The sequence below is a fragment of the Procambarus clarkii genome, chromosome 4 (assembly GCF_040958095.1).
Source record: "Procambarus clarkii isolate CNS0578487 chromosome 4, FALCON_Pclarkii_2.0, whole genome shotgun sequence".
Classification (NCBI taxonomy): Eukaryota; Metazoa; Arthropoda; class Malacostraca; order Decapoda; family Cambaridae; genus Procambarus; species Procambarus clarkii.
In genome coordinates, this window is record NC_091153.1 from 38832714 (window position 1) to 38860487 (window position 27774).

Consider the following 27774-nt stretch of genomic DNA (forward strand, 5'->3'; position numbering starts at 1 on the left):
ACAAGGGACACATACCTGTGTGTGACACAACAAGGGACACATACCTGTGTGTGACACAACAAGGGACACATACCTGTGTGTGACACAACAAGGGACACATACCTGTGTGTGACACAGCAAGGGACACATAGCTATGTGTGTGACACAACTAATTGCTACATTGTATTTGAATTACTAAAATAATATCTAGATCGTTCAGTATACAGTATACTCATTCAGTATACTCTTGAATATATATACGTCTTGTGTTCAGTTTACTGTGAGAGTAAACTTACTGTTTAGTTCAAAGTTCAACTGCTCAGCTCTCAGTTAAATAAATTTAAAAAATAATTAAATGATTTATTAAATTTTTTGTATTACAATAAACTATTTAAGATCTGTATAGCGTGTATTTCTCCTGAGTTTACTAAATGTGTATAGCGTGTATAGACGTGTTAAAATTTTGAGTAAACTAATTTAGCAATAAATGTTCAATTAATACAGTTTTTGAAACTTCAGTTTTTGTTCAATATCTCGATAATGTTTGATACAAATTGCTTGACATTTGATACACAAATGCATTACGAAATTATAATATACTTTAAAGGTGAGAAGGCGGATGAATACTCCCAGGTGTAAACTTGGTAGGGGTGATTTACCTTAGTTTGCATTGTAGTCTCAGGTGAATATAATGATGATTTTCCTGGAATTGGGAAATCATCAAGACTGTCTGTGGTTTGATGGTGTTTAGGGCAGGAGGAATGAGATGGTTTGAGAGTGGGAGGGTCATTCTCTCTCTCTCTCTCTCTCTCTCTCTCTCTCTCTCTCTCTCTCTCTCTCTCTCTCTCTCTCTCTCTCTCTCTCTCTCTCTCTCTCTCTCACTCTCTCTCTCTCTCTCTCTCTCTCTCTCTCTCTCTCTCTCTCTCTCTCTCTCTCTCTCTCTCTCTCTCTCTCTCTCTCTCTCTCTCTCTCTCCCTCCCTCACACTTCAACGGGCTATACCAGTAAGTGTTTACCAAGAGTGTGAGTGCTTGTCTCTCGTCTCAAGAGCCAACAACAAAGATTTTCTCTACGGCAGCCATTTGGCAATGTTCTAGCGCTCAGAAGAACGAAATTTTGTTCATATGTGGAGGTTGTGTCGCTAATGTATAGTGAGAACAAGGATTGGGATAGCATGGACAAAAACATTGCAAACACACAAGGTGTAATGAAAGGCACCGTATGTGACCTCGCCTGTAATTGGGGACCTGATCTTAAATGATTGGAGAATCGTGTTGGGGGAGTGTATTAGTATCAAGTATTGGGTGTGTGTGTGTGTGTGTGTGTGTGTGTGTGTGTGTGTGTGTGTGTCCACAGCAATACAGAGACTTTTCGTCCACCTTATTGTCACGTTCCTGTAACATTTGTACACACACACACACACACACACACACACACACACACACACACACACACACACACACCATATATATAATATACGAATATATCCATTCATCAAGAGGATTGTTTGACGATTGGAATAACCATCAATTTAGCCTGTTGATGGGCTATAATAACCCTGGATTGTGAAGTTTCCAATCATGTAAACTGTTGTAATTAATGTAAACCCGTGATTGTTGAAGGATGTAGAGGACAAAGGTAGAGTATATTGTAACGAAGTGTTGTTTTAACAGGTGGAAGATGTCTCAAGGAGCGATGGTGGTGGTGCAAACGAGGCTGTTGGTGGGAGTGGTGGTGATGCTGGTGGTGGTGGTGACCGCGTCCACCTCTCTGGCAGTTCCCCTTCACAACACCAAGACCCAAAGTAAGACACTGATTGTGGTAGTCTAGTTGTGGTAGTCTAGTTGTGGTAGTCTAGTTGTGGTGGTTTAGTTGTAGTAGTCTAGTTGTGGTAGTCTAGTTGTGGTAGTCTAGTTGTGGTGGTTTAGTTGTGGTAGTCAAGTTGTGGTAGTCTAATTGTGGTGGTTCAATTGTGGTAGTCTAGTTGTGGTAATCTAGTTGTGGTAGTCTAGTTGTGGTAGTCTAGTTGTGGTGGTTTAGTTGTGGTAGTCAAGTTGTGGTAGTCTAATTGTGGTGGTTCAATTGTTTTAGTCTAGTTGTGGTAGTCTAGTTGTGGTGGTTTAGTTGTGGTAGTCAAGTTGTGGTAGTCTAATTGTGGTGGTTCAATTGTGGTAGTCTAGTTGTGGTAGTCAAGTTGTGGTAGTCTAATTGTGGTGGTTCAATTGTGGTAGTCTAGTTGTGGTAGTCTAGTTGTGGTAGTCTAGTTGTGGTGGTTTAGTTGTAGTAGTCTAGTTGTGGTAGTCTAGTTGTGGTAGTCTAGTTGTGGTGGTTTAGTTGTGGTAGTCTAGTTGTGGTAGTCTAGTTGTGGTGGTTTAGTTGTGGTAGTCTAGTTGTGGTAGTCTAGTTGTGGTGGTTTAGTTGTAGTAGTCTAGTTGTGGTAGTCTAATTGTGGTGGTTCAATTGTGGTGGTTCAATTGTGGTAGTCTAGTTGTGGTAGTCTAGTTGTGGTAGTCTAGTTGTGGTAGTCTAGTTGTGGTGGTTTAGTTGTAGTAGTCTAGTTGTGGTAGTCTAGTTGTGGTAGTCTAGTTGTGGTGGTTTAGTTGTGGTAGTCTAGTTGTGGTAGTCTAGTTGTGGTGGTTTAGTTGTGGTAGTCTAGTTGTGGTAGTCTAGTTGTGGTGGTTTAGTTGTGGTAGTCTAGTTGTGGTAGTCTAGTTGTGGTGGTTTAGTTGTGGTAGTCTAGTTGTGGTAGTCTAGTTGTGGTAGTCTAGTTGTGGTGGTTTAGTTGTGGTAGCCTAGTCCAGTTTTGCTTGTGGCAATAGAAGCCGAATCCTATTGGCTACCATAATTTATGACGTAACATCCATGATAACTGATTGGCTACCATAATTTATGACGTAACATCCATGATAGCCGATTGGCTACCATAATTTATGACGTAACATCCATGATAGCCGATTGGCTACCATAATTTATGACGTAACATCCATGATAGCCGATTGGCTACCATAATTTATGACGTAACATCCATAAGGCAATTGTTTGGGTACCTTAATTACCGTATATATAAAGGATTAAACATTTAAACAACCTAGAATCATGTCTAAAAACGACCTGTAACATGTATTATGTATTCTGTAATACAAATTAACAGCAGCGATAATATTCTGATAGCAAGTGAGATGAAATAATATGTATTTTCACTATTGATGTATAAGTGTGTATAATTAGTTCCACAATAGACACTGTACGTCTATTTCGATAATAGACATTGTTAAGGTCTATTAGTTTCATCTTAGACCAGGGGGGAAAGCGCCTTGAAATGTTATACGGAAGTCAAACTCAACTCTGATTGGCTATCGATTTCCATTCATGTGTTATTGCGTCACCCATTGGCCGCTGATTGGGTCGTGCGGTTCATGACGTCACAAACTGATCGCTGATTGGATATTTTGAATCGGTATCAGTCAGTCGTTAATGATTGGCTAGCCTTTTTAACCGACGTATGAGAAGTGGTCGCTGATTGGTCCTTTAGACTGGTGATGAATATATGAATAATTCAAGCTGAACCGAACATGAAAGTTTGTATATTTTACATTGATAATATACACCAAGAGGTATACGCTACCTCTCCGTGAGTATATTGAGAGTATACTTTACACTAGAACATTGTTGAAGACTAAAGTTTACTTGTTGGAAGGTCAGTAAGGTGTTGTGGTGACCTTAATAACCCTCCAGAGGTTGATAGGCCTTAAGCCCAACTGCAATTCAGAGGGATTGTCAGGGTCTAATTGGCCAGCAGTCAACCCAAACGAGGGGTGGGATTGTCACCTTAACAGGCGGCTCGTTCTCTTAGGGTAGAGGCCAGGAAGGTATTGACCCTCCCTCAGGGTAAAGGCCAGGAAGGTGTTGACCTCAAAGGTCAACAACACCTCACAGGAAGGGTCAATACATAAATACTTCACTCACGTACTACAAATACAAATAATCGCCAACAGAACCTAAACACCTAACCTGTCCTATGCCTATATATACACAATATGCTAATATCTTATAATATTAATTTATATTTGAGAAAATTCCTGTTTTGAATGAACAGCATGTTAAAAAATTTATGAATACGTCTGTGGGGTCGACCGCTGGATGGAATGGACTTGAGTCGAGGACGGGTTGTGCTTTATACACCTGATTAGTGAGTCATGTGTACAAGTTGCATTGCTCCTGACCTGATTGGCTGCTCAACTTCGTATTCGCGTACATTCAGAACGATATATATATATATATATATATATATATATATATATATATATATATATATATATATATATATATATATATATATATATATATATATATATTCAGTCTTTCCTGTAGACATATATTATTAAATATGACCGAAAAAGTAAGCTTAATAATTCTAACACGAATTTTCTCAATGTTTTTTATATTTTTTTCACTGTTGATGGTAACTGAAAAATCAATTCTCCAAAATTCATTTTTATTTGTAGTCTGTCTGTTTGAAATTTTTATTTCAAACAGTGAAAAAATATAAGAAACATTGAGAAAATTCGTGTTAGAATTATTAATCTTACTTTTTCGATCATATTTAATAATATATATATATATATATATATATATATATATATATATATATATATATATATATATATATATATATATATATATATATATATATAAGGTGATGAACACTGATTGGAAGCAGTGAACTGTATCGTTGAATTAGATTATCTGGCCTAGAGCTCTGATTGGCTGACGGAAACTCCGTTATTCGTTCTATTCTTGAGTGTAAATAGTTAAGCTTTATGAAACCTCATTGTATGTATACAACCTTTCGGTGTATACATACGCTAAGAGTATACTTTAGTCCTGGACAATAATTAAAACTGAATTATACTTGCTGATTGGTCAGTAAGGTATAGTGGTGGCCTTAATAACCCTCCAGAGGGCGATAGCTATAGGGTGTGGCGGGGTGCTGGGGGTGTTTCAAGTTATGGACATACACTCAGGTTCTTAGCCATATTATTAACCATTCCTCGTGTTCTTCCGCAGATGTGAAGAAAGCCTTCAAGAATCACGTAAGTACTCACCTAGTTGTGTTTGCGGGGGGTTGAGCTCTGGCTCTTTGGTCCCGCCAAAATGTTCTCTGTCATCTGTTTTACCTCCACCCTGCTTCTTGTAGCTCTACTTCCTTCTTGGTAGAATGCAAATCTACCTTCCTTCTTGGTGGGAAGTCTTGGTAGAATACAAATCTACCTTCTTTCTTGGTGGGATGTCTTGGTAGAATGCAAATCTACCTTCCTACTTGGTGGGAAGTCTTGGTAGAATGCAAATCTACTTTTCTACTTGGTGGGAAGTCTTGGTAGAACACAAGTCTACCTTACTTCTACGTGAAGGTAGACTTGTGTTCCACCTAACTGGAAAATATAAAAAAGTAGTTTTAGCAGACCTTTAACAGTTTAATGATTCAATGTCAAGACAATATATTTCAGTTTTTAATTCATGTTGGTAAAATTCTCTAGAATTATGGGATGGGAGGGGGCGATGTTTGACAAGCTGCCGGCTTCTTGTCCTCGTTGAGGCCAGTAGAGGTAGCGGCCCTCAGGTAAATCCAGGTTAATTATTCGACTGCACTTACCCTTCGTGGTCACATGTTCTAGTTTCACCTGCTAAGTGGTCTCACGTCATGCAGGTCAGCGTTCAATCCCCGAGTGCCCACAAGTGGTTGGGCACCATTCCTTTACCCCCGTCCCATCCCAAATCCTTATCCTGACCCTTTCCTAGGGCTATATAGTCGTAATGGCTTGACGCTCTCTCCTGAAAATGACCTAACCTAACCTTCCTATCAATGCATTCAACTGAGCTGCTCTTCTCGGCTTATTACGCAGTCATACTAGCCAAGTTCCTTATCCTGAGGGGCTCCTCGCCTTCCCTGGCTGAGTTAGAAGCATTCTACTTTATATTTTAATTATATTTCTTGGTTAATTTGGCCATTGTGGGTTGTAGCCATTACCCTGATCATTATAGACTTCCCTGAGCTTATTTTGAACGGTTGGAATATAATTTGGAGTTATAATGACATTTTATAATGATGCGTTTAATAATTGAAATCGCATATATATATTCTCTCAAACAGATGAGAACATTGTAAAATTTAATTACTTTTGTTATATATTTTTAAACCCTGGACGTCTCTGGGAGTATGTTATGAAGTACGTAATACTTCAAATTGGTACTCTAATGAGAACTTTATCTCTGTCTGTCTGTGTCTGTCTGTCTGTCTCTCAGAGGTAGGTCAACACAGCCAGGTGCCACTGGTGAGTCCATTGAGTGAGTGAGTCTATTTCAAATTTGAGGTAAATCACATGTTTTGACTTGAATGGTTGTCCTGTGTATTTCTGTACCTCAGCTTGGACCCTTCCTTGCCCTGACTCCTCTAGGTTATGTACGTGTACGTGACCTGTACGTGTACGTGTGTACATGTACGTTACGGGAATTCCTTCCATCTCTCCTGAGGCCAATCTAGGCACACGACGTTAGTGTATTTGTTGATAACGTCGATAAAACGTTGGATTACGTTACTTTTGAATAGTGTACCAGAGTTGGTAACTAGTGTTTCCCACATATCAACTGAATATCTGTTTGTCCCCAGGCTGGAGGCCAGAAGCTTGGAATAGCCTCTCTCAGCCTTGCATGTTGAGTAGTGATGGGGACGTGACCAACATGGGCGCATCGAGGATGCCATAACTCCCAATGAAATGAGTTATGGGCTGTCGTGACGACTTTCCTCTAAATCAGTGGATGGTGGCTGTCTGAGTCCTTAAAACTTCTTCACACACACACACACACACACACACACACACACACACACACACACACACACACACACACACACACACACACACACACACATATATATATATATATATATATATATATATATATATATATATATTATATATATATATATATAAAATAAAAATAAAAATGAATTTTGGAGAATTGATCTTTGAATTACCTCCAACAGTGAAAAGAAATGTACGAAAGATTGAGAAAATTCGTGTTAGAATTATTAATCTTACTTTTTCGGTCATATTTAATAATATATATATATATATATATATATATATATATATATATATATATATATATATATATATATATATATATATATATATATATATATATATATATATATAGAGAGAGAGAGAGAGAGAGAGAGAGAGAGAGAGAGAGAGAGAGAGAGAGAGAGAGAGAGAGAGAGAGAGAGAGAGAGAGACAGAGACAGACAGACACAGACAGAGATAAAGTTCACATTAGAACACCAAACACACAGGTGTGCATTATAAATGGATATTTACTAAGCTATAAGGAAAGAGACAGAGAACAAGGACACAGCGGTAAACACACTCGCCTTGCAAAGAAGAGACACGGGTTCGAACCCTGAGCAGGGCGGTCGCGATTGGGCACCATAATTCCTTCCCTCTCTACCTCTTTTGCACCCCAGCAATAATTGGATTACAATAATTGTTTCTTAAATTGGGGATCACATTCTGGGGAGAACTGGGGAATAACATCCGGTTATATAACTAGAGTATAACCGGCTCTATCAGTGGAGTATATCCGGCTCTATCAGTGGAGTATATCCGGCTCTATCAGTGGAGTATATCCGGCTCTATCAGTGGAGTATATCCGGCTCTATCAGTGGAGTATATCCGGCTCTATCAGTGGAGTATATCCGGCTCTATCAGTGGAGTATATCCGGCTCTATCAGTGGAGTATATCCGGCTCTATCAGTGGAGTATATCCGGCTCTATCAGTTTAGTATATCCGGCTCTATCAGTGGAGTATATCCGGCTCTATCAGTGGAGTATATCCGGCTCTATCAGTGGAGTATATCCGGCTCTATCAGTGGAGTATATCCGGCTCTATCAGTGGAGTATATCCGGCTCTATCAGTTTAGTATATCCGGCTCTATCAGTGGAGTATATCCGGCTCTATCAGTGGAGTATATCCGGCTCTATCAGTGGAGTATATCCGGCTCTATCAGTGGAGTATATCCGGCTCTAACACTGTAAATATTTTATGTTTTCTCCTGTAAATATATTTTTGTTTACATTTGTGTGTATATTATTGAACGTCCTTCCGTGTATACCCGTGTGAGTATACCTCTTTGTGTGTGTATTTCCTTGTGAGTATACCTCTTTGTGTGTGTATATCCGTGTGAGTATACCTCTTTGTGTGTGTATATCCGTGTGAGTATACCTCTTTGTGTGTGTATATCCGTGTGAGTATACCTCTTTGTGTGTATTTCCTTGTGAGTATATTGCTTGTTATATCTCTTTGATATACCCCTCACTACTCCCCTCCTCCCCTGCTTCCGCTTCTCTCTGAAAATATATAATTAAGAAGCACTGAAACACCTGTATTAATCTCTTGGAAAAATATATTACGATGATCACTAGAAACTCTAGGGAAATGGTACCATATATTTCACTTTTGACATCATGGAACTCGCCTGAGGGGGTGTCTATAATGACTAATATTTCTTAAAATATTAAAGTTACATCTACCCCGCCCAGCCTGTGTTCATCCCACACCTCAGACCACTCCCCCTGCAAAATTTGAATGAGGCTAGACTCAGGCATCAGTTGTGAGTGTACTCATCTAGTTGTACTCACCTGTTTGACCCCACTGCAGGGTTGAATATCTGTTCTTAAGACGGCCTTGCGTTTTATCAGTTACACTAACTCTTATCGTTTCTCTGATATTGATATTTAAAGGTGTGTATTCGGTGTGAGAGCGGGCGTAGGAGAGAGGGAGAGTGGGCGTGGGAGAGAGCGAGAGTGGGCGTGGGAGAGAGAGCGAGAGTGGGCGTGGGAGAGAGAGCGAGAGTGGGCGTGGGAGAGAGAGCGAGAGTGGGCGTGGGAGAGAGAGCGAGAGTGGGCGTGGGAGAGAGAGCGAGAGTGGGCGTGGGAGAGAGGGAGAGTGGGCGTGGGAGAGAGCGAGAGTGGGCGTCATGTTCTGGACTTGAAGCAGTCGGTCCTTGGATCTCTAGCCAACAAAATTCGAAACTTACTGTAGAATCACCCAAGTTTGTACGTGATTGGCAGTAAAATTGGTTTTAGACTGCCCTGCCTCTCTCTCTCTCTCTCTCTCTCTCTCTCTCTCTCTCTCTCTCTCTCTCTCTCTCTCTCTCTCTCTCTCTCTCTCTCTCTCTCTCTCTCTCTCCTCTCTCTCTCTCTCTCTCTCTCTCTCTCTCTCTCTCTCTCTCTCTCTCTCTCTCTCTCTCTCTCTCTCTCTCTCTCTCTCTCTCTCTCTCTCTCTCTACTCCCTGTATTCTTTCAAGACTCCACATGTCATCTCCCTTAATTCTCTCCTCCTCTCCTCTACCTTCCTCCTCCTTCCCTGCCACTTCCAGGCTCCTCTGCTCCTCTGCCTTGGGCGTCGTGTCCATCAGGGGAGGAGAAGAGCCTCTCCGCCAGGATACAGCTGTCTCAACCACAACAGCAGCTGTCGCACCAGCTGTTCCTCGCCTTCTGCCTCCTCCGCCCCAAACTGGGGTTTTCTCACTGGCTTATTTCCAGCTGTTTTGGGAGTCCTGGCTTTCTTCCAGCTGTTCTGGAGGTCCTGGCTTATTTCCAGCTATCCTAAATATCCTGGCTTGCTTCCTGCTATCCTAAGAGTTCTGGCTATCTTCCAGCTATCCTAAGAGTCCCGGCTATCTTCCAGCTATCCTAAGAGTCCCGGCTATCTTCCAGCTATCCTAAGAGTCCTGGCTATCTTCCAGCTATCCTAAGAGTCCTGGCTATCTTCCAGCTATCCTAAGAGTCCCGGCTATCTTTCAGCTATCCTAAGAGTCCTGGCTATCTTCCAGCTATCCTAAGAGTCCCGGCTATCTTCCAGCTATCCTAAGAGTCCCGGCTATCTTCCTGCTATCCTAAGAGTCCTGGCTATCTTCCAGCTATCCTAAGAGTTCTGGCTATCTTCCAGCTATTATTTTTTTAGTGTTTTCCAGTGGAAATTCAGGTAATTGTGTTGCCAGATGTTGGGTGATCAATTGTGTTCCACTTTTTTGTGGTATTTATATAAGTTTATTATATATTATATATCACTTTTGGGGCTTTTGTTGGTCACTTTTATCTTTATCTCTTGTTTTGCTTCCTTTCTTGGCTATTGTTTTGTTTATTTTGGTTGTTATTTATTCTCAGTGTCGAGTTTGTGGTGATTTTCAATGTTTAATGGAAGTATAATGATGTTACTTATATTCTGTCTGTCTGTCTGTCTGTCTGTCTGTCTGTCTGTCTGTCTGTCTGTCTGTCTGTCTGTCTCTCTGTCTCTCTCTCTCTCTCTCTCTCTCTCTCTCTCTCTCTCTCTCTCTCTCTCTCTCTCTCTCTCTCTCTCTCTCTCTCTCTCTCTCTCTCTCTCTCTGTCTCTCTGTCTCTGTCTCTGTCTCTCTGTCTCTGTCTCTCTCTCTCTCTCTCTCTCTCTATCTCTCTCTGTCTCTCTGTCTCTCTGTCTCTCTGTCTCTGTCTCTCTCTCTCTCTCTCTCTCTCTCTCTCTCTCTCTCTCTCTCTCTCTCTCTCTCTCTCTCTCTCTCTCTCTCTCTCTCTCTCTCTCTTCCCTTCCATTAAAAGCTCTCCAGGCTCAACAGAATTTTACCTCCTAGAGCTAATGCATGTGGTTCATATTTAGAGTTGAGATTGATGGAGTATTTTATATTTTGCCATATTCCGAGTGCCTGTTCGACCCCCCTGTCGAGCACCAGTTGAATATCGGATGTCACAAACCCGAAAAGGACGGTCGGAGGGGGGAAAGAATACATTGTAATCAAGAATGGAATTTGGTATTTTCTGAACTCTGAATATGCATGACGCGCTGGAGAATGGTTGACAAAAATGGAAAAAGGAGGATTATCGGTTCGAGAATATTTGGATGAAGGATTCATGGTTCGCTGTGGGTTCGGGCGGATTCACTATAAATAAATCCACAAGGGATGTGATCAGGGTTCGAACCTACGTCCGGGATGATCCCAGACGCGGGTTAATTGACTGCGGCACGACATGATCAAAAGAATTACAACCTAGAGGGCTACTGCCCTCACGAAACTTCCTGAAGCTTCTCCGAAGCATAAACCGGGGGTTTCGGTGTGATTTCTGTGTGGATTCACTAGGTGAGTGTGTCTGAGGCTACCCAGGACGCTGGTTCGAATCCCCACTGTGCTCCTGCAATGCATAAATGTGTCGCTTTAATGTGATGTAATATTTTGTTATTCAGGAGATGAAACGTGGTGGAGGGAAGAGGCTTTTGGAACACCCTGTGTGGGGTAGACATCAGAATGGAAACATAAGGAACAAAGGCAACTGTTTCAAGAGTTATAGGCCTAATGGTGTATCAAGAATTATAGGCCTACTGGTTCGACGCAGCCCCCCCCCCCAACCCTACTCCAGTCCCCCCCCACCCCCCACACACACACACCTGTCCCTTCTAGCTCCTCAACTTTGACATTTATATATTTGAATCCTTTTGGCTTGAATATGCAACACACACAATGGACAGCCCCTCCTCCCCCCCCCTCTCTCCCTACACACACACACACACACACACACACACACACACACACACACACACACACACACACACACACACACACACACACGAGAGCTCTGCCACTCCCCGCCACTAGAGTCGAAGAGCATTAATTAAGAGACTAACTAAACACAGAGATGGAGTAGTGGGCCCCATATTAAGACTTAGGAAAACTCTTGTACCTGAGCCACATCAACACTTCCTCCTAGTCTCATTCCCAGTGAGAGAGAGAGAGAGAGAGAGGGAGAGAGAGAGAGAGAGAGAGAGAGAGAGAGAGAGAGAGAGAGAGAGAGAGAGAGAGAGAGAGAGAGAGACAGAGAGAGAGAGAGAGAGAGAGAGAGAGAGAGAGAGAGAGAGAGAGAGAGAGAGAGAGAGAGAGAGAGAGAGAGAGAGAGAGAGAGAGAGAGGATAAGGGCTCTGACAGCCACACAGGTAAATTATAAGATGGCCAATGATTACAGGTAATCTCGTATTCATTTTCGAATAAAATGGCGTTAAAAGGCAGAGGATTGAATCACCTTTATTGATGCCGCTCTCCTGATTAATGATGTGTGTGTGTGTGTGTGTGTGTGTGTGTGTGTGTGTGTGTGTGTGTGTGTGTGTGTGTGTGTGTGTGTGTGTGTGTGTGTGTGTGTGCGTTTAATTATCTTCATCAATGTCATACCCTTCCCGAATCAATCCATTAATTGGCGAAGGCTTCCCGTAAAGGCCGACTCTAACTCCTATTCCACGAAATCAATTTAAAGATTTCCTTGGTATAGTGTTTGCATGGTCGGCGTTCGATCCCCCGATGATCTAAGTAGGTTCTGTTCCGTTCCTTCCCTCAGACCAGCTCCTAATCCTTATATATATATATATATATATATATATATATATATATATATATATATATATATATATATATATATATATATATATATATATATATATCCCTTCTAAGTGTTGTACTTTCTCATTGACTTATAGTGCTTTTTCCTCATATTGCACCTCTTAGTCTATCTCTTATCCCTTCCATTGTGCACAATTCGATAACACCAGCTGTTCTTAGTCACACACATCCGGCCGAGCCAGCTGGCTGATGCGACACCTATACTATCCGGCTCTCTCTTGACATTTGGGTGTATTGACAGAGGTAATTGGCTGTATACATTGTTCAGAGGAGGACTGATGGTGTTAGTTACTTCGGGCTCACCATAGCCCGTGCTACTTGGAACTTCTTAATTGTTCCAGGTAGCGAATCTTTACCAACAACAGATGGTGTTGGAGGGGTCAGATCACCTTGCATATGCAGGTAACTAATGGTGAATTAGTGAACAGGTTACCTGGATCCAGTACCATACCAGAACCGAGAACGCACACAGCTACCTGACGAAGAGGGGGGTCGAACCAGTGTCTTCATGAACCCTGTGTAGAGTCTCTTCCAAGACCCTTAGATGACAACTTAGCTTTTCAAAGCACTATAAAGCTTAGCTAATATAGCTTATCCTAGCAAAGATAAGCCGTATCAACTAGGACTATTAGAGGATGGGGAGAGGTGATAGTGTTGAGTGATGGGGGGGGGGGAGGGGGCTGAGATAATGGTCTTGGTAATGGTGAGATGATTGATGGGGTGTTTGTCAAGCACTTCGCCTGTTGTGGCTGGCGCTTTGTGATCGATAGTGATTGCTTGTTAGGGAGTGATATCACCCCCCCCCACTCTTTTTTTGTTTTGTTTACCTGATTGGCGCTGTTTCTCGTTAGAACCACTCAGGATAGCAGTATATCACATTAGTGCCACTCAGGATAGCAGTATATCACAATAGTGCCACTCAGGATAGCAGTATATCACGTTAGTGCCACTCAGGATAGCAGTATATCACATTAGTGCCACTCAGGATAGCAGTATATCACAATAGTGCCACTCAGGATAGCAGTATATCACGTTAGTGCCACTCAGGATAGCAGTATATCACGTTAGTGCCACTCAGGATAGCAGTATATCACATTAGTGCCACTCAGGATAGCAGTATATCACATTAGTGCCACTCAGGATAGCAGTATATCACATTAGTGCCACTCAGGATAGCAGCATATCACATTAGTGCCACTCAGGATAGCAGTATATCACATTAGTGCCACTCAGGATAGCAGTATATCACATTAGTGCCACTCAGGATAGCAGTATATCACATTAGTGTCACTCAGGATAGCAGTATATCACATTAGTGCCACTCAGGATAGCAGCATATCACATTAGTGCCACTCAGGATAGCAATATCACGTTAGTGCCACTCAGGATAGCAATATCATGTTAGTGCCACTCAGGTTGGTTATAAATATCCTGATAGGGTCATTCTAATGGGTAAAATATCCTGTCAATGCCACTTAAGTTGATTATATATCATGGTAGTGCCACTCAGGTTGGCACTATATCCTCTTAGAGCCACCAAGGCTGGGTTGGACTGCATATACGTATACAGTTATAGTATTACTATCAAGGAAATCAGGAGGAACCATGAGGATTGAAACCTCTCTCTCTCTCTCTCTCTCTCTCTCTCTCTCTCTCTCTCTCTCTCTCTCTCTCTCTCTCTCTCTCTCTCTCTCTCTCTCTCTCTCTCTCTCTCTCTCTCTCTCTCTCTCTCTCTCTCTCTCTCTCTCTCTCTCTTACCTCACACTCCTACCTTGCATTCTCTCCTCTCCCTCGTCCTCATATATCAGAACCTTCCTAACCCAATCTACTCCCCTAACTAGGGGGGGGACCCCCATAACCACCTTTTTTCCCCTGGAAGATTGAGATGGAGGGGAAGGGAGGGAGGAGGGGGCGGTGCCCCCAGCACCGCAGGGATAGATTTTGCAATTCCAGAATTATCGAATTGAGATGTTTTCTCACTATTTTTTTTTTCCTCCATTTAGTTATGACTGATTGCATGAGCATCTCAGCTACCCTCAGAGCCTTCCAGCAGACAGACAGACAGACAGACAGGCAAATAGATTGATAAACAAATTGGTAATTTGTTTGGACAATTTGTTTACATAGAGACCGACAGACAAATTGATAACAGACATAAACAGACTAACAAGACAGCCTTTTATTTAATTCCTTGGAGAGGATGTAATGTAAATTGCATTGTTATGCTTTCCACCTTCGGTGTGTTTTTCAGGCCCCTTGGTTCGAATCCCACACAATATCACGTGGTCCATGAGTCTGTTGTGGTTGGTGCGTCTTACTCATAACACCTAGGGAAGGGCTCTTGGGCCGTTCGTATAGTGTTTGATCTATCGTTATGTTCTATTGGTCGTTAATTGTCTATTACAAACTGTACTTTTATGTTAGATTAAACTGTGTTGGTTTTCAGATTGAACTTTTGTTATCATAGATTGAACTTTTGTTATCATAGATTGAACTTTTGTTATCATAGATTGAACTTTTGTTATCATAGATTGAATTGATGTTGTCTGTGGTGGGTATGTGGGCCTGAGGGCCGCTCCAAGCAACAGCCTAGTGGACCAAATTCTCATAAGTCAAGCCTGGCCTCGGGCCGGGCTTGGGGGAGTAGAAGAACTCCCAGAACCCCATCAACCAGGTATTAACCAGGTCTTAAGATGAATGCAAAATATCCTCAACTTTAGATTTGTACATTCGTGCCTTTTCACGGGAATTTTCCGCTAAAGTTATATCAAATTGATAACCAAACCACACATTAAATCGTCATTGTGTCACCATCTGCTGATATATGGTGATATCTTCAGCCAAGTTATCGTGACTCATCGTCTACTTATAGCAAATTGCTCACAATAATTACAGCTTCAGGTAATAGAAGCACACGAAAATCTATAACAATAAAAGGCTGAAGCCCGTTTATTTATTGTGTATCCGGACTCTATTGATTGGAAGTCCGACAGACTTTCCCATGGCTGCTCAATTTGGTTCTAGAAGGGTTTAAGGCTATATCAGGCTTCAGGGCAAGACTTTCCTCAAAACGTTGGACTTGTGTATTGTTAAACCAGCTGTCAAAAGCTGTACATGTGACTCGGAGTGAGTTATGTTCGAACTATTTCTCGAACGGCGTTTTGCTCTCTTGATGTGTTCGAATCGCTCCTCTAAATGCTACACCCACGTACTACAAATACAAATAATTGCTAACTACGCCACATAACTAACCTAACCTATTCTACGGCAAACGCAAAAATGATAATATTCTTTTATACGCTATAAAATATTATTTGGAAGACAGTAAGGTGAAATTGATGAATTTTGGGGTCGACGGCCGGATGGACACGCTAAAACCACGTTAGCTATCTAAAGACAAAACCCAGCTGCCCCATAGATAGCAAATAATTGCTCGCAGAACCTAGAATCCCAACCTAAGCTTGGCCTAACCTTTCACGAAATTATAATAAACAATATTACTTTACATTAAAAAATGTATGAATGCACGTTCAATTTTTTTAATTGTCCCCGGGGTCAGCCACAGCTTGGACGAATATAGTTTAGATAAGCTGTAGACTGAGCAGCTTCGCCTCGTAAATTAAAACCATGTAGTATCTTGTCGACCTGGAAAAAAGGAAAGATCTGTCAGAGACACATTGGGCAGATTTTAAAACAGTTTGTCGTTATTTTCTTGTGTGTGTGTGTGTGTAATTACCTAAGTGTAGTTATAGGATGAGAGCTACGCTCGTGGTGTCCCGTCTTCCCAGCACTCTTTGTCATGTAACGCTTTGTAACTACTGACGGTCTTGGCCTCCACCACCTTCTCACCTAACTTGTTCCAACCGTCTACCACTCTGTTTACCACTCTACCCTACACACACTACGTGTGTGTGTGTGTGTGTGTGTGTGTGTGTGTGTGTGTGTGTGTGTGTGTGTGTGTGTGTGTGTGTGTGTGTGTGTGTGTAGCCTGCCTGTCTTCTTGACTGACTGCCTGCCTTTTATGTCAGTCTAAAACTGTTTGGCTTATTAAAAATGTAACAAGGAGAATAAGTGATTTTATCAAATATAAGGGTTGGTGTTGGGCCTTAAGTCCTATACCAACCTCTGGAGGATCATTTAGACCGCCACACAAGCCTATACTGACCAGCCAGCAAATATAGTTTAATCCTGAATATAGTCGAGGAATAAAATAAACTCAATGTATATACACTGAGAAGCGAGGTAAACTTCTCTGTGAATAAACATCCCTACACATCCGCCATGACAAGTCAGAACCCAACATCTTGCCATAGAAATTCACGTACAAGATGAAGGAAGATCGGTCTTCTGCTGCGGACGTGATAGTAGCAGATTCATGTTGTATGATGTATGATAATTGACAGGCCTGCAAGCGTTATAGTTGCCACATAGCTCAATATGAACAGTGCGTTACAGGACACTGCAGAATGTAAACACTCTTGCCATAAGAGGTTCCTTGTTTTTGTTTTTTTAGGAGGCGGCGATATTGGAAACTTTTTGCCAGGACAATGAGTCGTATTGGAGAATGTTGCTTGGGCTGTCAGCTGGTGCCTAGAATGTAAATATGTTGCCACTCAGGAGTGACATATGGATATTGCTACTCAGATATTTTGTTTCTGATTTGAGCAGCGTTGGTGTGTACTCACACCTTCAGCGTTTGTTGGGTACTGGGGCGTCTGCTTCACTCTGAATCCCCCCCCCCCCCTGTCCCCACACGCACGTCCGCGCATGCGCACCCGCAACGATAGAGATGCACACACAATTATGTTGACAATGATAGACAAACACACACACACACACACACACACACACACACACACACACACACACACACACACACACACACACACACACACACACACACACACAAAGACACACAGAAGAGCAATTGGAAGACGAATGTACTCATAAACTGCGGAACGAACACCCGATAAAATCCTTTACAAAGGTGTCACGTGAATCCCCTACATAGCAGTGGAACTGCCTTTTCCACTTACCCTCACTGCCTCTGTACTGGAAGTTCACCTCTACCTCAGCCTAGATGAGTCGTTAGTCGCTCCACCTCTCCGTAACCCCCCGGGGCCTGGCACGACCTGGTACGCCCTGGCACGGCCTGGCACGGCCTGGTACGGCCTGGCACGGCCTAGCATGACCTGCCACGGCTCGGCGGCAAGCAGGGCGCCTCAACTAACCAGTAGTTTGCTTTCACCAACAAGCAGTTATCCGCCTTAAACTAGCCGTGGTGCAGCCCCAACACAAAGGCGCCATCAGCCACAAACTAGCAATTTGCTCTCGGCGCTTGTTAGCACCTTGCGTTGACTGACACTGGCTGTGGCGTTATCACAGACTATATAAAGGACACCACCTCCTTAGGGAGTATAAAACTCCTACGGGCTCACCATAGCCCGTGCTGCTTGGAACTTTGTTCTAAGTGGCGAATCTTTAACAACAACTTAGGGAGTCAGTCTCTCTGTTAGTGCTCTTCGACCACGTTGACCAGACCACACACTAGAAAGTGAAGGGACAACGACGTTTCGGTCCGTTCCGGACTATTCTCAAGTCGACGGTCCACCGCCTTGCGAATGGTCCAGGACGGACCGAAACGTCGTCGTCCCTTCATTTTCTAGTGTGTGGTCTGGTCAACATATTTCAGCCACGTTATTGTGACTCCTCGCTTGCTCTTGAATCACCTCAGCCTCCTGTAACGTCGTCTATCTTCAGCCTACGTCGTGCGACGGATGCTGTGGTGGTATGGTAGTTATCTTCACCACACCAGTATTAGATTCACACTTTTATTTACTTATTTGGTCTATAATAACAGCCAAGCGTTATCAGGTGTCATTTTGGTGATTAAGATTTCACTAAATTGCTTTAATTATTTGATTTTCTTTTGTATTTACCTGCGATTTACACTCTGCAAGGGCCAAAGCAGCATTTTTTTTATCTGTGTACTCAACTAATTGTGCTTGCGGGGGGTTGAGCTTTGGCTCTTTGGCCCTGCCTCGATGGAGAGTCATACCACCTTGGCTCAGTATAGATACAATACCCCAACCTGTCTCAAAGGAAAATCGGGAATGAGACAGAAAAAATTTATATAACCGTTCAAATAACCCAACCCTCAAATGAAACGAGACCTGGCTTGGTTTCCTCTCTGTGTGCTCTTCTATATCTTCTCTTCCTGTCTGTATCTATTTTGGTTCTCTGATTATTTGACTCCATGTAGAGTTGCCTATTTCTTATACGCTTTAGTTTCTTGTTAAATTCTTCGCGTAAGAAGCGGCCTCGTATGGGCCAATAGGCCGTCTGGAGAGTTATTCATTCGTCCCATCTGGCAGTACCCCATTTTGTCGCCTTTACCAATCCCAATCATCCACCCATCCCTCCTCCTCCCAATCCCTTTCTGCTCCGTTGCCAATCCCCTTTTCACCCCCACCCGCCATACCCTCCCCCAACCAACCTCCTTCCACACCGGGATTCTGAAAGCGTTCTTGTGTAAATTTGCTCAGGAGGCTTTAATGTTTCCCGCCGACATTAATTCACAGGATACTGGTACCCAAGAGCTGAAGACTTATGGAGTATGTGAACCGACTGTGTTGAGAGCTGCTGTTGGTGTGTGTCCTGTTGTTTCATAGTCATGCAGCCGCTCATTCACATACGTTGAAATCTGTCGAATGTTTTTGTTCTGGTGACATGATTTTTTGACGGATTTTGACATATTTGAACCGTTGGCATATTTGAACCGTTAATATATTTGAACCCCGTTGATATATATGCACCATTGATATATTTGAACCGTTGATAAATATAAAAACGTTGATATACGAACCGATGAAATATTTGAACCGTTGACATGTATTTGAACCGTTGACATGTTTGAACCGTTGAAACCAATTTGAACCGTTGAAACATATTTGAATCGTTGAAACATATTTTAACCGTTGACATGTTTGAACCGTTGAAACCAATTTGAACCGTTGAAACATATTTGAATCGTTGAAACATATTTGAACCGTTGACATGTTTGAACCGTTGAAACCAATTTGAACCGTTGAAACATATTTGAATCGTTGAAACATATTTGAACCGTTGACATTCGTGTATCGTTACCAAATGATTATTTTCCTGTTCTATATATCCGTGTCATATATTTATATATGCATATATCACATTTTATCGTATAGCAATAATACGTTTTTTATTATTATTAATTAACGTTAATTTTTTCTGTATATTTTTTTGTCTTATATAAGCGTTCAGTTCTTTTAAATGTATGAACCATTTTTCATATATTTTAGTCGGGTTTTGTTATCACATTTTATCGACCTTATTATAAACTATCGTTTGTTATCATATATTCTGACCGTTATCATGTATTCTCGACCGTTATTTATGTATTCTTGACCGTTATCATGTATTCTTGACCGTTATCATGTATTCTCGACCGTTATTTATGTATTCTTGACCGTTATTATGTATTATCGACCGTTATTTATGTATTCTTGACCGTTATTATGTATTATCGACCGTTATTTATGTATTATCGACCGTTATTATGTATTATCGACCGTTATTTATGTATTATCGACCGTTATTATGTATTATCGACCGTTATTATGTATTATCGACCGTTATCATGTATTCTCGACCGTTATTTATGTATTATCGACCGTTATTATGTATTATCGACCGTTATTTATGTATTATCGACCGTTATTATGTATTATCGACCGTTATTATGTATTATCGACCGTTATTATGTATTATCGACCGTTATTATGTATTATCGACCGTTATCATGTATTCTTGACCGTTATTTATGTATTATCGACCGTTATTTATGTATTATCGACCGTTATTTATGTATTATCGACCGTTATTATGTATTATCGACCGTTATTTATGTATTATCGACCGTTATTATGTATTCTTGACCGTTATTTATGTATTATCGACCGTTATTTTTGTATTATCGACCGTTATTTATGTATTATCGACCGTTATTATGTATTCTTGACCGTTATTTATGTATTATCGACCGTTATTATGTATTATCGACCGTTATTTATGTATTATCGACCGTTATCATGTATTCTTGACCGTTATTTATGTATTCTTGACCGTTATTTATGTATTATCGACCGTTATTTATGTATTATCGACCGTTATTTATGTATTATCGACCGTTATTATGTATTATCGACCGTTATTATGTATTATCGACCGTTATTATGTATTATCGACCGTTATTTATGTATTATCGACCGTTATTTATGTATTATCGACCGTTATTATGTATTATCGACCGTTATTATGTATTATCGACCGTTATTATGTATTATCGACCGTTATTATGTATTATCGACCGTTATTATGTATTATCGACCGTTATTTATGTATTCTTGACCGTTATTTATGTATTATCGACCGTTATTATGTATTATCGACCGTTATTATGTATTATCGACCGTTATTATGTATTATCGACCGTTATCATGTATTATCGACCGTTATCATGTATTCTTGACCGTTATTTATGTATTATCGACCGTTATTTATGTATTATCGACCGTTATTTATGTATTATCGACCGTTATTATGTATTCTAGACCGTTAATTATGTATTCTCGACCGTTATCATGTATTCTCAACCGTTATCATGTATTATCGACCGTTATTTATGTATTCTAGACCGTTATTTATGTATTATCGACCGTTATTTATGTACTCTAGACCGTTATTTATGTATTCTAGACCGTTATCATGTATTATAGACCGTTATCATGTATTCTTGACCGTTATCATGTATTCTCAACCGTTTTTATAGATTTTCCATCTGTTGCCACACGGAGCTCCGTTAAATTCAATATTTCCTAAATGTCGAAGTTGTGTGGTTATCGGAGCCTGTTATCGTCTTGTGAGATGTTTCCCTGCTTCGTCCGGCAGTTCTGCCGTTGGCCGGATATGATGGGGGTGAGAGGGGGGGGAATGGGGGGTGACAGGGAGGTGCTGGGGAAATGGGGTTGTGGGGGGGTGAGAGTGGGGGGTGAGAGTGGTGGGGGGGGGGGTTTGATGCGTACCTAAAGGCCACTTTGGAAAAGTGAGGTTTAGTCTTGTTTGAATTGTTTATTTTTTTAATGTGAGGTTTGGTTTGTGTGTAGTTTCTGGGTTTAATGTTGTGGGTGGAGGTGGCTTCCACGAATTCTTCTTCGTACCTTTTGTTGACTAGTACAGGGTGAAGGGGGTTTTTTTCTTTCATTTTTTTAGAGTTATTTATGTTTTTAGCTTCTGCCTAAGTTGGCTCGTTCTGTTTTTGTCATTGTAAAGAGTCTGCCTTTGTCCATCTCGTATATTCCTCTTAGTAACTTGTATATAGTGATCATATTCTCTGTCTTATTCTCTCTATAGTTTTGAGATTAAGTTTAATCTGTCCTCTTTGCGTGGTCTTGAAACGAACTTTTGTACTTTTCCAAATTTAGTTTTGTACCACAAAGGTACGGATTCCAAGTCGGTACTGTGTATTCTAGTATTAAAATTCTTTGTTTATTTTTGTTTAAATTATCTGATTTATATCTTTCCTAACTTTCATGTGCTGCTGATTTTATCCTGTTAATATGTGGCTCTGTAGTTAGTGTAGGAATTATATTCACTCCCATGTCTTTAATGTAATACTCTTTTCCTTAAGGTGTAGATTGGTATTCGTTTTATAGCTTCATTTCAGGTCTCCATTATCCTACATTTGTTGGGGGTTGAACTCTAGTAACCACACACGCTCTTGGAGTTTACCAATGTCTTCCTGTTATTCTCTGCAGTCCTTAAGTTGATATTCCTAACTTGTTTTGTGTCGTCTTCAACCATTGACACGAGTGTGCTTACACCTTTGTAGGAGGTAGTTTACACAAATTACAAACAGCAATGGTCCCAGGATCGACCCTTGTGGAACTCCACGTGTCATTATAGCCTGATACTTCACCCCTCTGACTGTCAGCCTCTGGTTTCCGTTCGTCATGTACTCCCTTACCAAAGTCAACACCTTCCTGGTTATCCCAAACTGTTTCTCGCTGTTGTACACCAGTCTTTCACGAGGAGAAATACCAATCACTCTTTGACAGTCTAGGAAAATGCAGCAATCTTCCAAGCCTCTTTTCTCCTGTCATTCTTCGTATTCGGTAACCTTCTTGAGGTTATCTTGAGATGTTGACCAGACCACACACTAGAAATTGAAGGGACGACGACGTTTCGGTCCGTCCTGGACCATTCTCAAGTCGATTGAATCGACTTGAGAATGGTCCAGGACGGACCGAAACGTCGTCGTCCCTTCAATTTCTAGTGTGTGGTCTGGTCAACATACTTCAGCCACGTTATTGTGACTCATCGCCTGCATATCTTGAGATGATTTCGGGGCTTTAGTGTCCCCGCGGCCCGGTCTTCGACCAGGCCTCCACCCCCAGGAAGCAGCCCTTGTCCAAGATCTTTTATCAAGTTTGTCAGGCTTGACTTTTACTCTCTCAACTCATTTTGCTCCTCTGTTAAAAAGGTTTACCTCTGTTGAAGCTCCATTGTTTTCACACACAGAGATCACACTAACGTGATGCATCAAATGAACAAATCCACAAGGGCCGTGACGAGGATTCGAACCTGCGTCCGAGAGCATCCCAGACACTGAATTAATCGACTGAGCTACGACAGGGTTAAAAGGGTTGAAACCGAAGTTCTACTGAACTTACTGGATCCCGGAGCCTCTCCGAGGCACAAACCTCGGATAGGCTCCGAGGCACAAACCGTTTGTGCCTCGGAGAGGCTCCGGGATCCAGCAAGTTCAGTAGAACTTCGGTTTCAACCCTTTTAACCCTGTCGTAGCTCAGTCGATTAATTCAGTGTCTGGGATGCTCCCGGACGCAGGTTCGAATCCTCGTCACGGCCCTTGTGGATTTGTTTCTCTATTGTTCTCTTTGTGATATCTTTCCCCAATACTGTGGAAGGCTTGCGTGTCCGTGGTACGGGGCTATAATTGAATGCCGCTTGTCAATCCCCTTTATTGAATATTGGAATTTCATTTGCCTTTTAAAAGTCCTATTGAGATCTCCAGTCTTAAATATTTTATTTGTGATTTTTTTTTTAGAGGGCAGGATTGATGTGGATAGGAACAGAGATGTTGTGGATAGAGGTGGAGAGGGGTCGTAGATAAGGGGATAGGTTGTAGATAGGGAAAAACAGAGGCTGTGGATAGGAAAGAAGTGGGGGGGAAAAGGTTTAGATAATAAAGGAGAGAGAAGAAGGGATAAGCCCAATCACGTCACTTGAGAGGTGATCTATCCAATAATCTCGTCCCCCACTGGGGAAAGGTACAAGGTTCACGTGGGGCTGGAGGAAGGGGGTGATGGGATAGGGAGGAGGTGATGGGAGAGGGAGCAAGAGAGGCCCAGAATAGCATCACATTAAAGGATCAAGGCGCCCTCTCTCCCAGCCATAATAAACGCCTCAGTCCCTCCTCCTCACTTTCCTTATTAAAAGCATTTTGTTGTAATTCTCTCCTAACCTTTTTAATGACAAAATAACTACCTAATTTACTTAATAATACATTATATTTTGTGTATTGTTTGGGGTTCTTGGCAGCAGATTAGGTGACCTAAAGAGATAGTCACGTGGGTGTAAACTGCTGGGTCAATTAGAGGTCAAAGGCAGTTTAACTTGGTCTTGAAGCTAAAGGTCATGAGGTCAGGAATAATTCGAATTTCTGAGGTAATTCTTTCACACATCATCACCAGCTTCAAAAAGTTATTCAACTGGTTTTTTCCTGGATTTCCTGGGATTTCTGGATTTCCTGGATCAATTTTCCTGGATTTCCTGGATTTCTGGATTTCCTGGATTTCTGGGTTTCTGAATTTCCTTTGCTTTCTAGATATCTGGATTTCCTAGGATTTCTGGATTTCCCGGATTTCTGGATTTCCTGGGATTTCTGGATTTCCTGGATGTCTGGATTTCCGGATTTTCTGGATTTCCTGGGATTTCTGGATTTCTGGATTTCCTGGATTTCTGGATTTCCTGGGATTTCCTGGATTTCTCGATTTCCTGGATTTCTGGATTTCTGGATTTCCTGGATTTCCTGGATCAGTTTTCCTTGTTTTCTAAGAATAACATTAACAATGATAACATTGTTTAAAGGAAATGGTAATTTTCAAATTGTTTTGGCCTATTTTATATAAATTTGCGTTCAGCCATTCATCATATTTTCAAGAAAATATATGTTCAACCAAGATCTTTTGATTGGACGTTAGAGCGACGGTCTCGCTTCATGCAGGTCGGCGTTCAATCCCCGAGTGTCTACAAGAGGTTGGGCACCATTCCTTCCCACCGCCCCATCCCAAATCCTTATCCTGACCCCTTCCCAGTGCTATATAGTCGTAATGGCTTGGCACTTTCCCCCTGATATTTACCTCCCTCCCTCAGCCAATATATTAATTATTTCAGGGACTGATTGGGCATGTAAATGAGTTTGATTGGATGTAAATATTTGTAAATATTTACTTATTTGTAAATAAGAGCTGCCTCGTATGGGCCAATAAGCCATCTATTGTTCCCATAATTCTTAAGTTCTTGTTAAATATTTCTAACTAAAAATTTCTCCTCTAAAAATATATATTTAGCCAAAATTATTCGACTGAATTATTGATATTAAAAAAAATTTGTATTTGGCTCGTCAAACGTTGCAATAAATTTGCAACATTTTTAATCAAATTATTGAATGATTAATGACAAAATAACTACACACAAGATATTAGTGTCTATGAACTGGTAGGGGGGGAGAAGCCCCCGGCTCTTTTGAAACAGAATTATCATTTAATAGCGGCATTAGTGTGCAAATACTAATTGGAATCATACTAGTAAGAGTATGTGTTTAGTATGTAGTGTGTGTCGGGTGTGGTTATTGTGGTATAGAGCTGTGGTTATTGTGGTATAGAGCTGTGGTTATTGTGGTATAGAGCTGTGGTTATTGTGGTATAGAGCTGTGGTTATTGTGGTATAGAGCTGTGGTTATTGTGGTATAGAGCTGTGGTTATTGTGGTATAGAGCTCTGTGGCTCTTGTGGTAGAGCTCTGTGGCTCTTGTGGTAGAGCTCTTGTGGCTCTTGTGGTAGAGCTCTGTGGCTCTTGTGGTAGAGCTCTTGTGGCTCTTGTGGTAGAGCTCTGTGGCTCTTGTGGTAGAGCTCTGTGGCTCTTGTGGTAGAGCTCTTGTGGCTCTTGTGGTAGAGCTCTGTGGCTCTTGTGGTAGTTCTCTGTGGCTCTTGTGGTAGAGCTCTGTGGCTCTTGAGAGAGGAATCACTCAAGCGGGGCACTCTAACCATAGAGCTAAGCCTCTACTAAGCACAGAACACAGAGCTGTGGCTCTTGTGGTAGAGTTCTGTGGCTCTTGAGAGAGGCCCCACTCAAGCGGGGCCCTCTAACTATAGAGCTAAGCCTCTACCATTGCACAGAACACTTATATCTTTACGATAACCGACTGCGGGTTTTCCTATAAGTTTACTAAAAAAAAAAAATTATCTCTAAAGCGTAAACTCTACATTTAGTTCATACTAACATATCGTATATGTTAAATAATATATTTTATTCCATACACATGGCATAATATAATTTAAATAGTATTAATTTACATAGTACAGGTCATTGTTGATATCACAGGGGAAGCTATTTTAGGTTGGTAATGTTATTTAGCCTCTAATGAGCTCGTTACGTACTCGCTAACTATTGGTACTGACGTATTTAATCAAATTTAGAGCTTCCAGATAGCGAAGTCTCGGGTAAGTGAAACGTGGATGGGGGTATCCGTAGACTTTCCGCGCATTCTCGCGCCTGGGACCCGAGTTCCAGTCATTGACGGAGTTGACGGCCTGTCGGTAGCCTGGTAGTCCCGCCCACTGGGGTAGTTCAGTCCACTGTAGGAGTCCGCGCGTTGACTGTCAAGGAACTACAGGGCAGTTACTCACTCTCACTACTCTTTGTCTCTCACACCAGTCCGTTCTCCCGATTGGCCACTCCGTGAAAAGCCGCAACAGTTTGACTTAACTATTAGCGTACGAACCCAAGCAACCTTCCTAACCTATCGGTGGGCCGATCGACAGAAACCGTCCGTATTACGGCGTATTAATTTGTAGTCATACGTCACACTTTTAACGGATTGGTTGATCCCGTAAAAAAAAAAAAGGTGCAACATCTTAGTTGAAGTCGGGATGCTCAAAAGCCTTCAGCGTCGGGTCCTGCTCATCCCAGAGCCTGCATTCACTTCAACAGAGATTCGCTAATCACTAATTGGAACGAATGAGATCGCTGATTATTGGAACGCTCGGTTACCTCTCCTCCGAGCGACTTCCCAAATTTGGCTACCAAAATGACATCATTAAATTCCTGCTCTCTCATTGGCTCATTACGTCTTCTGGGTGAGGACGTGGTTCTATTACTAAGTGATTCGCCTGACAGATTGATCTGACATCTCCTGACATCGTAACTCAAAAACATTTTTCATAACCTTCTTTACGCCATCTACGCCATCTTTACGCCATCTTTACGCCATCTTTACGCCATCTTTACGCCATCTTCACGCCCTAATGACGCTTATATGAGCACGTCTCGTGGTTAATATAATTTGGTGATATTTTCATGTGTACGCGAATCTGTAAATTGCATTTTTGTATAAAGAATTGTTGGGTACAAGAGTATGGGGGGGGGGGGAGATAGAGCATTCGTAGTACCTAGTACAGTTGTTATCTCTTAAGTTGTTCATCCGTCTCTATCTCTAAATCTCTCTCTCTTATCCCACTCTCTAAATCACTCCCTTTTTTCTTAAAATCACTCTCATGACTATCTCTAAATCACTCGTCTATTTCTTAAAATCAGTCCCATAACTATCTCTAAATCCATTGCCTATCTCTAAGTCACTCACCTATCTCTATCTTGGGGTCTGGTAAAGTTATTTGGGAGTCTACAATCGTCTCGTGGAGTCTGCTAACGTTACTTGACGCTCCACGAACGTCACCTGAACCAGAAACTGTCTCGCTGAACTTCTACGAACTCTCCGTTCGATGTGAGTAGTCCGTGTATGGTCTTAGGAGATTTTCTAAGGTCTAGAAAGGTTTTCTAGGGTCTGAGAACGAGTCCTGAGGTTTATGAAAATTTCCTGGGGTCTGGGAAGGGTTCCTGGGGTCTGGGAATGGTTTCTGGGGTCTGGGAAGGGTTCCTGGGGTCTGGGAATGGTTCCTGGGGTCTGGGAATG

At 41.6% G+C, this 27774-nt stretch overlaps 1 protein-coding gene across 1 annotated transcript in view; it reads left to right on the forward strand.

The window, feature by feature from the left end:
- Positions 1–1655: 1655 nt before the first annotated feature.
- The window catches only part of LOC123772780 (uncharacterized), an 80110-nt gene continuing 53991 nt past the window's right edge, over positions 1656–27774 (forward strand). The window contains exons 1-2 of the mRNA XM_069333489.1: positions 1656–1782; positions 5046–5071. Coding sequence (XP_069189590.1) covers positions 1659–1782; positions 5046–5071 — 150 coding nt within the window. The 5' untranslated portion in view covers positions 1656–1658. The remainder of the gene's footprint in view (positions 1783–5045; positions 5072–27774) is intronic.